Source organism: Theobroma umbraticum, unplaced genomic scaffold, assembly GCF_002168275.2.
Source record: "Theobroma umbraticum cultivar Fairchild unplaced genomic scaffold, ASM216827v3 scaffold_204.0, whole genome shotgun sequence".
NCBI classification, from domain to species: domain Eukaryota; kingdom Viridiplantae; phylum Streptophyta; class Magnoliopsida; order Malvales; family Malvaceae; genus Theobroma; species Theobroma umbraticum.
In genome coordinates this window covers 302,937-318,439 of record NW_018397267.1, presented here as the reverse complement: position 1 = coordinate 318,439, position 15,503 = coordinate 302,937, and the positions used below count along the sequence as shown (strand labels likewise).

The window sequence follows — 15,503 nt, the reverse complement described above, 5'->3', positions numbered from 1 at the left end:
CTTGTAAATGTCTCAAATATATCTCACTAGCCGTCATTATCTTTTCTTTTTTTCCTTAATTTTTTTTTTCTAGGATGTTTAGTTCATTGGTTTAGATTTTGCTCACTGCTGTTGGATGATCGAATGCAATAATAAATGTTCCCAGCTTTCAGGCCAAGCTCCGTAAAAACTACATGCAACTGAATAAAGCTTTAAGGGGTCTTTGTTTTGCGGGAAGACTGAGTGAAGCTGTGGGTCTATTATGGCGTACGAGATTGAAAGCAGATGCTGGAACGTATGCTCTTCTCTTGCAAGAATGCATATTCAGGAAAGAATATAAAAATGGGAGAAGAATCCATGCACAAATGGTTGTTGTTGGATATGTACCCAATGAATATCTGAAGATAAAGTTGTTAATATTGTATGCAAAATTAGGAGATTTAGAAACTGCCCATGCTTTGTTTGATATGTTACTAGAGAAAAATGTGATTTCTTGGAATGCAATGATTGCTGGGTTTGTGCAAAAGGGTTGTGGAGAATTTGGACTTGATCTCTATTATAAGATGAGAAAGAATGGTTTAACACCAGACCAGTACACCTTTGCCTCTGTTTTTAGAGCCTGTGCCTCCTTGGCCACACTAAGGCATGGGAAGCGAGCTCATGGGATCTTGATAAAGAGCCCTATCATGGAAAATGTTGTGGTCAGCAGTGCCCTCATGGATATGTATTTCAAATGCAGCAGTCTTACTGATGGTCACCAGGTATTTGATGAACTAGCATATAGAAATGTTGTTACTTGGACGAGTTTGATATCTGGATATGGCCAGCATGGAAGGGTTATTGAGGTTTTGGAATCATTTGATAAAATGAAAAATGAAGGTTTTAGACCAAACTATGTTACCTTTCTTGCTGTCCTTTCTGCATGTAGCCATGGAGGCTTACTGGATAAAGGTTGGCACTATTTCTTATCAATGACAAGAGACTATGGAATGCAACCGAGAGGGCAGCATTATGCTGCCATGGTTGATCTTATAGGCCGTTCTGGAAAGTTGCGTGAAGCTTACGAGTTTATTCTTAACTCACCTTGTAAGGAGCACCCAGCCATATGGGGTGCTTTGCTAGGGGCCTGTAGGATTCATGGAGATATAGATCTGATAAAGCTTGCAGCAGATAAGTACTTTGAATTGGACCCTGAAAATGCAGGTAAATATGTAGTTTTGTCTAATGCTTATGCCACTTTTGGTTTTTGGGACGATGTGGCCTCACTTAGGAGGATGATGAGGAATTCTGGGGTCATAAAGGAGCCTGCCTATAGCAGGATTGATATTCAAGGGGAGGTTCACTTCTTTTTAAGGGGTGATATATCTCATAAACATTCTGCGGAGATCTACGAGTTGATCAAATTAATGACTTCCATCTTAAAGGATGCAGGCTATGTTCCTGATGTAAATGGCTCCTAAAATCCTATGTACCACTCTTTATTGTGGTGTTGTGTCAAGAAGCAGGGCTGGTTGAGGGTTCTAAAAGTTCTTCATGATTTAATCTTAGACTCTTAGCCTGTGTTGAGAAATGTACTGAATTTGGGGACCCTGTTAATAGGTAAGGCACATTAAATATGCTGTTGTATTTTATGTGCTGAAAGTTACCTGCTGTCTGAATATCCCCATTGACTTGTTCTTGGGAATGTGATTGGGAAGGCTCTTAAATCTTCGGCAAACTAATCTGAAAGCAACATGGCCTGTTGTTTGAACTTATAGCTAAGTATTAGGTGACAGTCAGTAGTACTATCAATGGCACAATTCGAAAATTCAATTGCTTGATTGATGCACTGATCCCACTTGGTTTTCTTGTTTAATTCTTCTATGTTGTTAAATTTAGGTCATGATTTGGTTCTTATTTAGTGTCATGTTATTGTTGGTAAGACTATTACCTTTGGCCAAAATCGTAAACATAAGATTACTTATTTTAAATTGGTATGCTTTCCTAGATGTTTTTAAGATATCAGTTTGATATTTAAATGTTAGTATACAATGAGATTTATTTTCCAGGTACATCTATCCTATATTATGTGCTGGACATTTTAGTTAACTGATAGGGCTACAAATGTTTAGAGTGAAAAAGTTTTGACTGATTTTAAGATATTACTTTCTTTCTATTTGCTTTGCAGAACTGTGGCTGTGATAAAATCAAACAAAGATACAAGATATGGATTGGATTCAATTGTGACACATGACGGCATGAAACTGCCATGTTGGGCATTGGCAAATTTATCATCATTCCGACAAAAAATTGGTCCTGACGCATACAATCAGGTTTGTCATTTGCCAGCATCAAAATTTGATGCTTTTTGTCATGCATAATGACAACTTGTTGCATGAACATAAATTTGTTTGTCTGATTGGTATGAAATAGTGAGGAGTTACAATATTGTAAAGATGCCTTTTACTAAGTTATGGTTTCTGTTAAAAAAAAAAGGCAGAACATGTCCTTAAGACTGTTGCTGCCAATACTGTATCTTCATTTGAATGTGTATATATGGCTTTTCGTTGTAATATTCTTGAGCTTCACTAGTCTTATGGGGACTTAATGTCAAATATACTCATGACGTAGTGCATGTAACAGCTTGATGTCATTGGCATTGATGAAGCTCAATTCTTTGAAGACCTTTATGACTTCTGCTGTGAAGCTGCTGATCGTGATGGCAAAACTGTGATAGTTGCTGGGCTGGATGGTGACTATTTGAGGTATTATTTGATCAACTTCCATTTTTGAGATGCATGCTCCTTACTGGATTTATATATATTGCTACTGCCGCCTTATGGTTTAATCCACATCATGCTGGCAGGAGGAGCTTCGGATCTGTGCTTGATATCATTCCCCTTGCTGATTCTGTCATGAAGTTAACTGCTCGATGTGAACTTTGTGGGAAACGTGCTTTTTTTACCTTAAGGAAGACGGAAGAGACACAAACAGAACTGATTGGAGGAGCTGATGTCTACATGCCTGTATGTCGGCAGCACTATGTCAATGGGCAAGTGGTCATCGAAGCCACAAGAAGTGTTTTGGAATCTCAAAAGCTCCAATGTGGCTCTTACACATAGTTCACATGATCTTGTTCATTAAGATATTTGGTCTTCCTGAAGTATTATGGTCTGCGTGGTCCTTACAACATATCGATTTGGTGCCTGGTTGGTGACAATCTTATACCTCTGGTATGGGATGTAAGTTTAATTGGATTGACAGGGAATTCATACGTGCATTCTTATTTAAATACACCAATGTAGCTTGGTGACATTTTGTCTCTACGTAATGAAAATGCTGTAAGACTTGCCCATCATGGTCTGTCATTCCTGGAAGGAGCAAGTTACACCATTTTACTCTTCCTGAGAGTACCAAAGTCCACCTGACAGTTTTGCAATAACATTCAAAGCAAAGAGAGGAACTTCCTCCATGCCAGAGAGTCATCAGACACTCATATTTTGCCAACTGATATGCACGTGAATGAATATTGTTGTGAAATTATCAGAATGAACTCGATAGGTACTTACAAATCAAACAAGTCAGATTATAATTTCCATCAAGAACAAATACGAACAAAACAAAGTTGAAGTGAGGCCCTAAGCTGTTCATAAAATGAATGTTAACGCCGATGAAAAGAAAAAGAGAAAGATAAGCCCCTGAGACAGCAGTACAGCAAAGTCTGGATTTAGCTTAGAATCGTCAGAAAGCCTCCTGGTAGTTTTCATCCTGGTCAAGTCCATGAAAGAATGAATCTGCGAGGAGCTGGGTTGCAGATGGTCTCTCCGATTGCTTCACAAGACACTTTTTGATAATAGCTTTGACCTCCGGATCCTTCACCTTGTCGATCGCCTCTGGCATCACCCCTGAACTCACTTTCTTGTAAATTTTTGCAATGCTGTCGCACTCACTGTAGGGCAACTCCAGAGTAATCAACTCCAGTAAACACATCCCAAACGAGTATATATCCACAGCCTCCGTGTAATTCTCCTCGTACAGTTCCGGAGCCATGAACTCTGGCGTCCCGATCAACGACTGAGCAACGTGGTTCTTCCCAACTACAGTTGCGAATCCGAAATCACCAATCTTGATTTCTCCAGCATTACCGTTGATGAACACGTTGCTGCAGTTGAGATCTCTATGGATTATGCAGGGCTCATGCATATGGAGATACTCCAAGCCTTTGAGAATTTGTCTTGACCACATCTTTACCGCATTGATTGTTACATAACGGCGGTGCTTTTTCCTGTAGTCTCTCAAGTTCCCAGACGTGCAGACTTCAGTGATGAAGTTCAATCTGTTGTGTTCGTAGTCCGTCCAATGGCTAAACAAGGAAATAACGTTCTTGTTGTCGAGCTTTGCTAGCAAACCTACTTCAGCATATAACTTTTTAATAATGTAGTCACTGTCCATAAATTTGGTTAAAGAAATCTGATTCCAAGCAACCTCTCTGCCTTCTTCTTGATCGAATGCGCGGTAAACTTGCTTGGTTGCACCTGCACCAAGCAAGTCAGGATACCTTCCAAACCTGCCCATTGGATCAACCTCTACGAATGGCTCAACATCCTCGTCGGAAGAACCATAACTATTTAGGTCTGACATGTTGGATTCCTGAAAACCTTAAAAAGCTCAGAACAGGACTAGAAAGCACCCAAGAACCCCAGAATTGAACAAAAACAATAGCTAAGATAGAAGATCAATGAGGATAGGAACAACCGGGATTAAGAAGACCATGTATTTATATGCAGAGGAGTCATAGGTATATCATGATCTGATTTGGAATCCTAATTGCCTCAGGATTTGCAATATTAGGTAATTGGATTTGATTAGAAAAGTAAAATATAACTTTTTCTTCACCAAAAAGTTTAAAAGTTAAAAAGCCAAAAGAGTGTTAATAACTCTTAATATTTTTTTTTTGAAATATGTTAATAACTCTTAATATAATTGTTAGTTTTTCTACCATGGATTCTAGAATTATGGTATTCCACTCCGAGCAAGATAAGCTGTGCTTAGATATCATAAAATCAGTGTCAAACCATAGCAAATCATGGCTATGGCTAAGAATTCTCTTTAGCTCAATTCAGCAACAAAGACAACAGAAACAAGATTATATACTCCATTTTTTCGTTGATAAAAGTGCACACCAATTTACAAAAGTGTATACCATTCTCCATATCCAGAGGACTGAGAGCAGATGGGTTAACTATATTTACAGAATTTTCGTACAACAATTTAGAAAAGAACCCTTTCTTGCAAGATCAACATCAGATTTACAGGCCTCTGTTGTCTAACCCAAACTATAGGCTTGATTGTGTGCTCTGTACAATTTGAGGAAGCCCCGTTTATGCTGAAAGGAAACATTGCCAGCATCCAATTTGAGCACTCAGCCCGGATGCTGCAACTGAGACACTGAGAATCCTAAGCAATAGCTGAAAATAAAGAAATTGTTCCCATAACTTTAAACTGTAAAAACATTTTGGTATTAAGATCAAGAAAAAGCAAGCAAAGTTTTCTGAAGTGGAAAGCATTAATTTTTACAAGGGCCTCAGAATTGCAGAATGACAGCAAGGCTTAAGAAGCCATTCAGTCCCGAAAGATGGTGTAATTTGTGATTGGTATCCTCATAGGCCACAATTTTCAGAACACCCCAACAAGCTAAAACATGAAAATTAACATTCAAAAAGAAGACAAAAAACAATGTAAGTCTCATGGCCAATCCCAAAGAGGTAAATGCAGCAACGCCGCTCCACAAGGCAATGGAATATGAGACTGCCGTCAACGGAGGAGCTCCCCGGAAGGAGGACCATCAACGTCGCCGTACAATATTATGTGACGTTCACTTTGGAATATACAAACATAATTCTTTCGATTTGCCCCAAACACAGTGAGGGATTTCGATCCCCCGTCACACTCACACTGGCATCAGTAAATAACAAAGGAAAATTTTGTAAACATCTGAATGTACGTCTCATGGCCAGTCCCAGATGGTAAAGGCAGCGACGCTGCTCCATAAGGCGATGGAATATGAGACAGCTCATCGACGGAGGAGCTCCCCGGAGGGAGGACCGTCAACATCGACGAGAGTTTATATGTGACGTTATCTTGGGGATGTACAAACAAGATTCCGGTTTGCCCCGCTTCATAGATAAGGATTTCACATCCCCGTCACGGTAGATCAAAACAAAAACAAAGAAAGCGGGAAAGATTAGATTTAGAAAAGCTTATCGGACATGGATCGACATGAAACCAAACCAAAGCTCATGTTTTTCAAACACAGACAGACATAAACTCTACGCATCTAAGTAAAAGTGTTCATATGACTCTCAGAATTTACTCGTACGGCGGCCATGGCGCTGTTCTGGTGTGTATTTATAGGGTGCCTAATGTCGATGGGTGCCGTTCGATTTGCATCTGACGGCTATGAATGTTTGGTGGTCGCCGCTCGAGTTTGATGCTAGGGTTTGCCTTTGCACTGAAATGTATTGGACCATGGAGGCCCAAATCTCACATGGCCCAACTGAGAGCCCAATAGTTGTTTGTTCTGCAAACTCTTCCTATGATGGATTAAGTAGGAGTTATACTAATTCTTTGGCATATAAACTTCTTTACTTAAGTATGAATTGGAAATAAGGTTTAAATAACAAAAATTTCCTGAATTACATTAATTTATGCAACTGAATCTCTATACTTTTATTATACTGAAAGAGCTCTTATCTCTTAATTTATATCTAAAAAACAACTTTTGTTCTATTATTTTATTATATTAATATAAAATCTTAATTCGTAATGAAAAATTAATGATTTTCGAATTTACTATCAATTGATATTTTTTATTTATACAAAATTTTAATTTGTAATGAAAAATTAATGATTTTTGGATTTAATATTTATTTATATAATATTTGATATGATTTAATAATATGATTTTGTAACAAAATTCTTTTTCTTTTTTGTAGCAAGTCCTGTGAATAAATAGTAAAATAAAGACCTTAGCATTTAAATAATGACACTGCTTTCATTGAGAGTCGAACTCAAGACCTCCCGCTTACTAAACGGGTGCTCTAACCAACTGAGCTATGAAAGCCTGATGGCCGAGGGTCAGAGGGATAGCATCCTATGCAAAAGAAAGTAAAGCTAGTATTTAGTTGATCAATGAAACGATAAATGAAGATACTGACCGGAACAATACGAAACCCATTATCCAATATGTATTTATATATTTATATATACAAAAAAAAAAACACCAAGTTTATGGAACCTGGTTGACAAAGAAATGAAACTTTTCTCTCCTTAATTACCAACTAGATAATCAAATCGTGCTAACACTAATTAAACAGATATAAGTAAATAATACACGGTCTCATGAAGCATAAATAACAACAGATGATGCTCCTGTCCCAGCCGAAATCACTTTCAGTTAATTGGGACATCAACGTTGATCAAACTGTGGACGTTCCTCCCGTATCCATGTTGGAGAGCATCGAGATGTTCTTGAAGTTTGGTCATCAGTTCTTGATAAAATGAATTACCAGCACGCTGAAAGGCAAGAGAATGAGAGGCATCAGAAAGATCCTGTAAATTAATAATTACATCTTCAAGCTTCAAATTTGACAGATTTATTAGGTTTAAGGACAATAGATGCATGAACCAAAAAGCCATCATCTCCCTCTGATTACTGTCATTAATGCCGCTTATGTAATCTTAGATACAGATTCAACCAAAAGATGGAAAAGGAAAAAGTTTAGTTTCAGTATGCATGGCCAATGCTGCTCATCAGGAGCACTTCCGGAGATCTGTGTTTGATGCATCAATTGCTAGCTTACCATATTAACGCAATGGGTACTCTCAAGCCTATTCTATTAGCTTGTCATATTGCAGTTTCAAAAGGGTACATACCTTCGAGGCTTTCAATGCTGTTTGCACCACGTAGTTGCCATACTGATCCTTGGCAACTTGCAAAAGCTGTTTGCTCTCGACGAGCTCTTTGACCACGTGATGCATCCCTCTAGAGTTCAACATCTTTTCTACTACATGACTTCCGGCTTTCTGCATGGATAGTTTCACAATGTGGCCATTCAGTTGAGCACAAATCTCTCGGATGATGTCAGGGTTATCAAGCTCCACGACCTTCTGCAGAACATAGTTCCTGAAATAGTTCCACAAAACTGATCAAGTTTTTGCATTTTAAACCATGATGTTTCTTTCGGGAAGAACAATGAGAGAAGTGATGTTTTACCCTGAAGGATCCTGAGAGAGGTACAGGGAATTCTTAGCGATTACATGTAAGAGGGCAATTCTGTGTAGACCTCTGATGTTGTCTATGAAGTAGTTTAAAGATATACATCCCCGTGCATTTACAGCTAGATTGAGACAGTGTTCTATGGCTGCAACATACAGTAACTGCCACCAAAAAAGGGTAAGTGAAAAAAACAATTGAATGTAAAGATTCAAAGCATCTGTGCAGAATAAAATAGCAGAAGCAAGAAGGTTCATTGGTGTAACAAGAAGCACAATTACCTCATTACTCCTAGTATCAATGAGTTCTACGCATTTCAATATAACACTTGACCCAGTTTGGCTGATCATTAGCTCATAGAATCCTTCTTTCAGAGCTGCTATCACTTTAATAATCAGAGATGATTTCTTGAGCAATTCGATAAGCTTCTTAATCGAACGTGAACTGACAGGAAGCAATGCCGTTGATTAAGAAAATTAATGAGTATGAAGAAAAGAACAAATGATAAATAACGGAAAGGTTGAGGTTGAGGATAGTTACCCGGTTCTAGTTTTTGATACAGAAATAATACCTCCAAGCGGGGAGTGAGAGGTTATCCTTTCTATGATCATACCCAACTGGTCGTCACTGCTTAATTTAATTAGCTCTGCAAAGAGACTATGTCCATGTTGGCTCATCATCAGCTCGAACATGAAGTCAATGACCCCTTCAAAGATCTTATTGGTAATCCTCGGTTCCCTCCAAGATAGCAGATCCTTGAGAATGTCTGAGCCATCCTGAGTCAAGGCATTCTCAATAATGATTGTGTTCATCTGTGGCAAGTGAGCATGATCTAGGCTTTGTTGAAACCCAAAACCACCGGCATTCCCAGCAGGTCTGCCATTGTCAAAACCATAGCTCACATTACTTCCACCCTCTGCTATAGGCTCATGTTGAAAACTAGTTGGAGAAGTTTGACGAGCAAGACCAGAGAACAAGTTGAAATCATTGTTACATAAGGAATCTCTCCCTATTGATGCCCGATCCGTGGTCATGGTCTCCCCTGCCCGGTTTCCTACAAAATTAAACCATCGATTATCATCCTCTATAATCATGTAAGAACTTCCATGGCAAAAACAACCATGAATATGCCCATGCAAAATCAAAAGGATCTGGAAAACTCACCGTTAGAAGTAGAACTATAGCCATTAAGCATAGCTCTTGCAAAAGATTGATTGGAAGGCAAACGAAGAGCATTGTCGCCCGGATAAACACAAGCGCTATCGTTCTCAACCCCTGAATTCAAGCGAAGATTTTCAAGAGAAGGGAAGAGATTATTGTCGGGTGAATTTGAACGCAAAGAAGCCTTCAAGTTCTGGCTATCAGAAGAAGAGGAAACAGTGTTTTCCATGGTGAATCCACGAAGGAAACAAAGAACTTGAAGTAATCAAGATTCAAGAACGTTTGGCTATTACGGGCTATACATATATTATATATATATAAATTTTAGTATTAGTGTTTCACTCTGTGTAGGAATTCTGGTTTAGAAGTAAACAGCAGTTTATTTTAGAAGGTGAATTCTTGTAGGAATAGGAATATGGTAACTTACTAGCAAGAAACCAAGAAAAACGAAGACCTAATTCCATAGTCGAAGTTCGATTCTTGAAACCCAAGTTTTTTATAGAATCAATGTTTCCTGAACCAGAGCGGAGATATGTCGCAGAGGTGGAGGGAGAACTCAAAGAGCAAAAGTCGGTTCATGAGTTTCTGCAAGTTCAGTTCCATGCCCGGCGGTGAATGTCTTCTTCCCCTCGTTTGTTACTGTGTCGATGGTGCTCAAGACGCCATTAATCTTCTCATACAAAGCTCAATTTTTTGGAATTTTAAATTTAATGTTCCTTCTTTTGATTTTGATGGTCATTTATTGTCTTTATTCTTTTAAAATACAAAAGAAAATAAACTTGGTCTATGTACAACCAGAGCCTGATCCAAGTGATGGAAACAAGAGAGGTGATAGTACCGTTACCAATAAATAAAAAGTCAGGTACAAATTTCGGAGGGGAGGGGGATTGGAAAACAGTTAAAAGATGAAGAAAAAATATACAAATTCTAGATTGTTGCTCAAGAAATAGGATTTGCACAGAGAGAGCAAAACATATTATATATATATATATATATATATATATATATATTGTTTTCACCCCTCTCTTGAAATGTCAAAATCTAGTCCTATCAGATGGCTCTTCTCATCGTCACGCAATTCTAATTCTGAATATCCCTGACCCTCTTTTCCAGCGAGTTTTCGACATCTGTGATGCTCCTCTCTGCTATTGCAATCATCCTTTTTCTCCACCCTGCAATCTCGCAGGATAACGAGGTTTAGTTCAAATCCTGTATAGTAAAGGTATCACGCATTGTTAGGAAAAATTTGTTCTCTGAATTATAACTAAAGAGACAATAAGCATGAGACCCGAAAAGGGAAATTAAATGATAGCCATGATTGCCAACAACTTTAAGTTCATACAAAAGTTCAATCTATTTCAGACGCATTACATAAAAAAACTACAGATAGAAAGTTTTGATGTCACCACTTGGATATGCAATGCAACAACAAAACAATATCAACCATATGCAAGAGACTCTGAAAGAATTAACTCAGTGTAATAAACTTACAAATCTTCATTTGAAAGAATCTGGGGAGGAGCCAAACAAATTTCACCTTTGTATATGATTGATTTAAAAATGGCTGTCAAGTCTTCAGTAGTACAACAGAGATGTTCACCCTAAACATAATACCAAAAACTTGTGATTATCATGTAATTCTTCTTGTTGAACCTACTAAATAGCATCATAAAAACAACTAATATTAGTTTATCAGATATGCCACCAAAAATTATAGTTTGTGAAAATCATCATCTTCAACTCTAATATTGTTAAGCTGTTTAAACTTTCACACATTACGACTTATTGAATGAGTTTCTCCCTACAGCAGACACTTTTCCACTACATTTAAGATTGCAGAATGAAGTTCAAAATCATGGACAGCATAAACTTTTAGCACAGTTAAATTAAAGATTGCCTATCTTACCTTCTGTTATGCTTTCATGGCTTTGGTTAACAGTCTCTTGGGCAGCAGGATTTAGTGCCCGAGCAAGACGTTTAACACGATTTAGTCGCAATCCTCTTGATACTAAACCTGAACAACGATCTTTGATATATAAATTTCTAATTTGAAATGGGGCAGTTGGTTTATAAATGGTTCCGGAGGTACATTATCAAATAATTAACATTTATCTCTATCCATTATAACGGTAAGATGACTTATTAAACTTACAATCAGAAGCTCCATTTTCCTTCATCATTCCACCCACTGCAACCCCATCACCAACAGGATCATTCATTGCTCGTGCCAGATGTTTTATGCGATTCAAACGTACCTTTCCAGGCAAAATAGCTAACTTGTGAGCCGGGATTTCCAAACCTGTTAAAAAGGAACAGGTAAGAACATAAGACAGTTTATCCTTCAAGACATCATAAAGATTAATATTTAATTGTAAAGTGATGGGAACTGACTCTGGCTGCTTCTTGTGTCCAGCATTGGTCTTTCTTGTCCATGGTTGGATCCGATAAGCTCCGCAGCAGCAGCATCATCAAAGTGAGGACTAACATCTGAAACACAAGTTGCGGCATTGTTCAAGGGCAATTGAACCGAAGAAATGCTCGTTTGTTGAAGTTGAATCGGAGGTGCAGGGTTCAATCGAGCAGTTTCAGCTCTCTGTCTCCGCAGCTGATAGTTTCTCCGGCGTCTTGCCAGATGCTTTTCTCTCTCCTCAAGGCTCATAGACTGCCTTCTCTGACGGTCCCTTATACGACGACGTTCTCTCTCTAGCTCCTTTCGCAACTCTGATCCGCTTTCTAACCCTTCCATCATCATTCCCCAACATCCAACAGAACCACAATCTTTACACTAATTCAGAAACCAATCGATTTTTTCTGCAAAAAAAAAAAATCGAAAATTTGACTTAATTCCTGTGATGGGAATACTATGAATTATTCCAAAATCGTAAATTTAATAACTGGAGATAGAATTAAGTGAAAGAAAATTACATTTGAGAGAGCAACCCGAAATGATTAAGAAGCCATTAAATCATGGTTTTTATTCCATCAAAAAGGTGGGGAATTTCTGATCTCAGGAATGCAATTGCCCTTCAAATTCAACTGATCAAATTTTGTTTAAAGAAAAAAGCAGAATAATTACACCAATTGCAAAAGGAAAAATCTAACCTTGATGGCGGACTTGATCGTAAGAAGAAGAGCAATCTAGAAAACAAACAAAGATCATGGACAAAAGGCAAAGGTAAGAATGGAAATTGGAAAAACAAAAAGGAAAAGGTTAGGCTTTTGCGGCAATTTACCAAATGAAATCGGATTTTCTTATATTATTTTTGGGATTTTGAGCTAATTACTCCTGTTCCTCTCTAATTAGGCAGTGTTACCCGTGTTTACCTTTTTGGGTTGTTTTGGGTTTGGATCCGAAATCATGATACGCAGAAAGGGTATGCGTTTTATATTTTCTTTCTCGTGTTTGTTTTTGTCTTTTTCTTTCTCTAACTGCCCAAACAAAACCCTAAACCCCAGGGGGAAAAAAAATTCCAGTCCAGAGCTAAACTCGACGATGGAGGCTGCACAGAACAGCGAGGAAAACACTTCCAATCCCCAGCCTCAGCCTCTATCGAAGAGCGCCCAAAAGAAGCTCTTGAAGCAGCAGAAATTCGAGGCGAAGAAAGCAGAGAAGAAAGCATGGATGAAAGAGCAAAAACAGCGGGATGCAGAGAGGAAGCGAAAAGAATGGGAGGAGAAACTGGCTGGCCTAAGCGAAGACGAGAGGCTGAAACTGATAGATTCAAGGAAAGAATTGAGGAGAGAGAGAATGGAGAAAAGATCGGAGGAAAGAGGGCAGAAAATCGAGAGACTGACGAAAGCCAAAGAGAATGGCCAAAACATTGTCGTTGATCTTGAGTTCTCTAATCTCATGACTCACTCTGAAATCCACAGCCTCGTTCAACAGGTTGTTCTTTTTCCAGTAATTGATTGATTACTGTTTCAAAGTTTGCATCTTTGCCTTGCTCTTAATTGCACTTCTCTTCTTAGCCCATGATAAAAGATGTTCTTTTGTTCAATCCTTGTTGTCTCATTATATTGCATCAATACCAGTATATCTTATGTTGTTGCTGAACCCTGCAGATTATGTATTGCTATGCAGTGAATGGAAGAAGCAGTGTTCCTGCTCACCTCTGGTTGACTGGATGTCAAGGGGAAATGGAAACTCAGTTGCAAAGGCTACCTGGATTTGATAAATGGATTATTGAGAAGGAAAAGCAATCTTATATCCAAGCGTTTTCAGATCAGAAAGATAACTTGGTTTATCTCACAGCAGATTCGGAAACTGTGCTAGATGAACTTGATCCTAGCAAAGTTTATATTGTTGGCGGATTGGTGGACAGAAATCGGTGGAAAGGCATAACCATGAAGAAAGCAGAGGAGCAGGCAATTCATACAGCAAAACTCCCCATTGGAACTTACATGAAGATGTCCAGTTCTCAGGTATGGTTGGTCATAGAACACTACACCTCTTTCCTTTCTTCCGTCAGTTGATTATTGGGGTCGAAACAGAGCTCTGCCAATCGAAGTAGGTCTTTAAGTTTTTTACTGTTGGTTTTCTGTGGAATTTCCTATGCAATAATACATTAGAAACCTTGGGTTGAAAGGCATTTATGGTATCACTTTAGCAGTTGTAATCAAAAGGAATCAGTTAGCCTATCTACTCAAGTCTCTTGGGGTTATATCCTGGAAACTATCTATTTTGGAGAATGAATAGCTTTATAATTGCATGCTACTGCTTTCTTTCAAAGAATGCTGTGATGTGTGTTGAATATGATTTGTGATGCACAGTAGTTTGGTTTTCAAACAAACAAACAAAGAAGCAAATGTTCCCTGGTTTTATAAGCTTGTCTTCCCTGACTGGCATTTCGTTCATACGTGTGCAGGTCCTTACTGTGAACCAAGTTATAGAGATACTCCTCAAGTTCTTGGAGACAAAAGATTGGAAAGCTTCCTTCTTTCAAGTAATTCCTCAGAGGAAAAGATCTGAAGCTGATTCAGAAACCTGTCAAGAATTAGATGGAGAAGAGTGCAAGGAGGATAATGATGAATCTGAGAGGAAAAAGAAGTGCATTGAAGAACCTTCTCATGACTAGAAGAGCTCGCAAAACTAATGCTTATGTTGACCCTTTCCATCTTGCACTACATGGAATGTCTGTACAAGTGGGAAAATCATTACAAAAGAATTGATTGTTTTTTGAAGTTCCACTCTTTACCTCCTCCATGTACCTATGATGCTTCATGCATTCCAAACTTGAATTAAAACTACAGAAAAATAGGCTTCCTTGCGGATGCCCACTTTTGATCAAAGTTGCATATGCTAAGACCTCTCTGTCTCTCGTGAATGAAACCGGAAATCGTTACAGCAATCACGTTGCATTTTAAGGCAATAACTTGCTAGTGTAAGTTTTAATGTCGATCCACCTGGGATATAAAAAAGTCGAGTGAACTCGTACATTTTTTTACGAAATCCAAAACTGAAATTCAATTTGAAAGAGTGATTTAAGTCACTTGAATCTAGTGCAACTGTAGTCGAAACTAAAGCTAAATTTGGGCTTGCATTTGCAATACCCATTCTATGCATATTAACATCAATCATATTCATGTTACTATGTCTCTATTAAGATAAGCCTTCCTCCTAAAACACTCATAATCAATCAACTTTGAAAAGTGACCTGACTAGAAGGAAAGGATAAAAAAAATTGGGAGTTTTGTGTCGGTGGCTTCCATAGCATAGTGGTAGTGCGTTCGCTTCGTAAGCGAAAGGTCGCGAGTTCGATCCTCGCTGGGAGCTTTCATAAATAGAAATTTTTTATGAATTTTTTTTATCAAGAAAAAAAAAAAAAGAAAAGAGATTCCCCAGTTACTATATCTCCTAATGCTCAATTCTTCTTTTAAAATTTTTCTCCTCTTAACATGGTTATCTCTGATTTAAATGGAAAGTATAGCAGCAATGCTTTCTTGAGTGGATTGAAATTTTGGTTGATAAGTTGCGGGATGACTTTGTCTTTCTTCCATTTTGGAAGGATTCGAGGAAAATTACAAGGCGGGATTGGATTTTGATGACTCACGGCTGATGTTAGTGATGTTTTAAGGTGAGGTAAAGGTCAACTCCCTTGCAGTTGAAAAG

The 15,503-nt window shown here is 38.2% G+C and overlaps 4 protein-coding genes, 3 non-coding genes and 1 pseudogene across 8 annotated transcripts; 3 read left to right on the top strand and 5 right to left on the bottom strand.

Moving 5' to 3' along the window:
* The first annotated feature begins 100 nt into the window (after positions 1–100).
* Positions 101–3,252, top strand: LOC110424147 (Tetratricopeptide repeat (TPR)-like superfamily protein). 2 transcript variants are annotated; one of them, XM_089784918.1, is made up of 5 exons: positions 113–1,110; positions 1,225–1,282; positions 2,147–2,291; positions 2,602–2,723; positions 2,825–3,252. In XM_089784918.1, the coding sequence occupies exons 1-5, from the start codon at positions 174–176 to the stop codon at positions 3,078–3,080; spliced, it is 1,518 nt and encodes a 505-aa protein (XP_089641044.1). In that variant the 5' UTR covers positions 113–173; the 3' UTR covers positions 3,081–3,252. The 2 variants fall into 2 exon arrangements, 1 of the variants encoding a protein (XP_089641044.1); XR_002445884.2 differs by lacking the exons at positions 2,602–2,723; positions 2,825–3,252 and having other exon boundaries at positions 101–1,578; positions 2,147–2,279.
* A 225-nt stretch (positions 3,253–3,477) lies between these two features.
* On the bottom strand, positions 3,478–5,919 carry LOC110424148 (putative serine/threonine-protein kinase WNK11 pseudogene; annotated as a pseudogene).
* On the bottom strand, positions 5,538–5,628 carry LOC149526655 (small nucleolar RNA SNORD96 family). Its single transcript, XR_016351778.1, has one exon. It is a non-coding gene; the product is annotated as a small nucleolar RNA SNORD96 family (small nucleolar RNA).
* A 1,088-nt stretch (positions 5,920–7,007) lies between the features above and the next one.
* On the bottom strand, positions 7,008–7,081 carry TRNAT-AGU (transfer RNA threonine (anticodon AGU)). The gene has a single exon. It is a non-coding gene; the product is annotated as a tRNA-Thr (tRNA).
* Positions 7,082–7,410: 329 nt separating this feature from the next.
* Positions 7,411–9,045, bottom strand: LOC110424284 (pumilio homolog 12-like). The gene is made up of 5 exons (XM_089784871.1): positions 8,774–9,045; positions 8,515–8,677; positions 8,234–8,397; positions 7,894–8,143; positions 7,411–7,533 (listed from the first exon to the last, which is right to left on the bottom strand). The coding sequence occupies exons 1-5, from the start codon at positions 9,043–9,045 to the stop codon at positions 7,411–7,413; spliced, it is 972 nt and encodes a 323-aa protein (XP_089640997.1).
* Positions 9,046–10,192: 1,147 nt separating this feature from the next.
* On the bottom strand, positions 10,193–12,710 carry LOC110423697 (zinc finger CCCH domain protein). Its single transcript, XM_021437998.2, is given in 7 exon segments — positions 10,193–10,535; positions 10,538–10,566; positions 11,301–11,408; positions 11,547–11,693; positions 11,786–12,205; positions 12,320–12,418; positions 12,497–12,710. Coding segments are annotated over 5 exon segments (771 nt in total). The 5' UTR covers positions 12,147–12,205; positions 12,320–12,418; positions 12,497–12,710; the 3' UTR covers positions 10,193–10,409.
* Positions 12,711–12,814: 104 nt separating this feature from the next.
* Positions 12,815–14,689, top strand: LOC110423696 (tRNA (guanine(9)-N1)-methyltransferase-like protein). Its single transcript, XM_021437997.2, has 3 exons — positions 12,815–13,280; positions 13,457–13,816; positions 14,260–14,689. Exons 1-3 carry the CDS (start codon positions 12,888–12,890, stop codon positions 14,467–14,469), a joined length of 963 nt encoding a protein of 320 aa, XP_021293672.1. The 5' UTR covers positions 12,815–12,887; the 3' UTR covers positions 14,470–14,689.
* Positions 14,690–15,095: 406 nt separating this feature from the next.
* TRNAT-CGU (transfer RNA threonine (anticodon CGU)) lies at positions 15,096–15,167 on the top strand. The gene has a single exon. It is a non-coding gene; the product is annotated as a tRNA-Thr (tRNA).
* The last annotated feature ends 336 nt before the right edge of the window (positions 15,168–15,503 follow it).

Excerpts from the sequence above, each read along its gene's own strand:
- LOC110424284 (XM_089784871.1), bottom strand. The coding sequence starts at position 9,045 with ATGAACACAATCATTATTGAGAATGCCTTGACTCAGGATGGCTCAGAC. Across the intron at positions 8,144-8,233 it reads CTCTCTCAGGATCCTTCAGG|GAACTATGTTCTGCAGAAGG; the intron begins GTAAAACATCAC and ends GAACTATTTCAG. Across the intron at positions 7,534-7,893 it reads CAGCATTGAAAGCCTCGAAG|CGTGCTGGTAATTCATTTTA; the intron begins GTATGTACCCTT and ends CTTGCCTTTCAG.
- LOC110424147 (XM_089784918.1), top strand. The coding sequence starts at position 174 with ATGCAACTGAATAAAGCTTTAAGGGGTCTTTGTTTTGCGGGAAGACTG. Across the intron at positions 1,283-2,146 it reads AATTCTGGGGTCATAAAGGA|AACTGTGGCTGTGATAAAAT; the intron begins GCCTGCCTATAG and ends TTTGCTTTGCAG. Across the intron at positions 2,724-2,824 it reads CTGGATGGTGACTATTTGAG|GAGGAGCTTCGGATCTGTGC; the intron begins GTATTATTTGAT and ends TCATGCTGGCAG.
- LOC110423696 (XM_021437997.2), top strand. The coding sequence starts at position 12,888 with ATGGAGGCTGCACAGAACAGCGAGGAAAACACTTCCAATCCCCAGCCT. Across the intron at positions 13,281-13,456 it reads TCCACAGCCTCGTTCAACAG|ATTATGTATTGCTATGCAGT; the intron begins GTTGTTCTTTTT and ends TGAACCCTGCAG. Across the intron at positions 13,817-14,259 it reads TGAAGATGTCCAGTTCTCAG|GTCCTTACTGTGAACCAAGT; the intron begins GTATGGTTGGTC and ends ATACGTGTGCAG.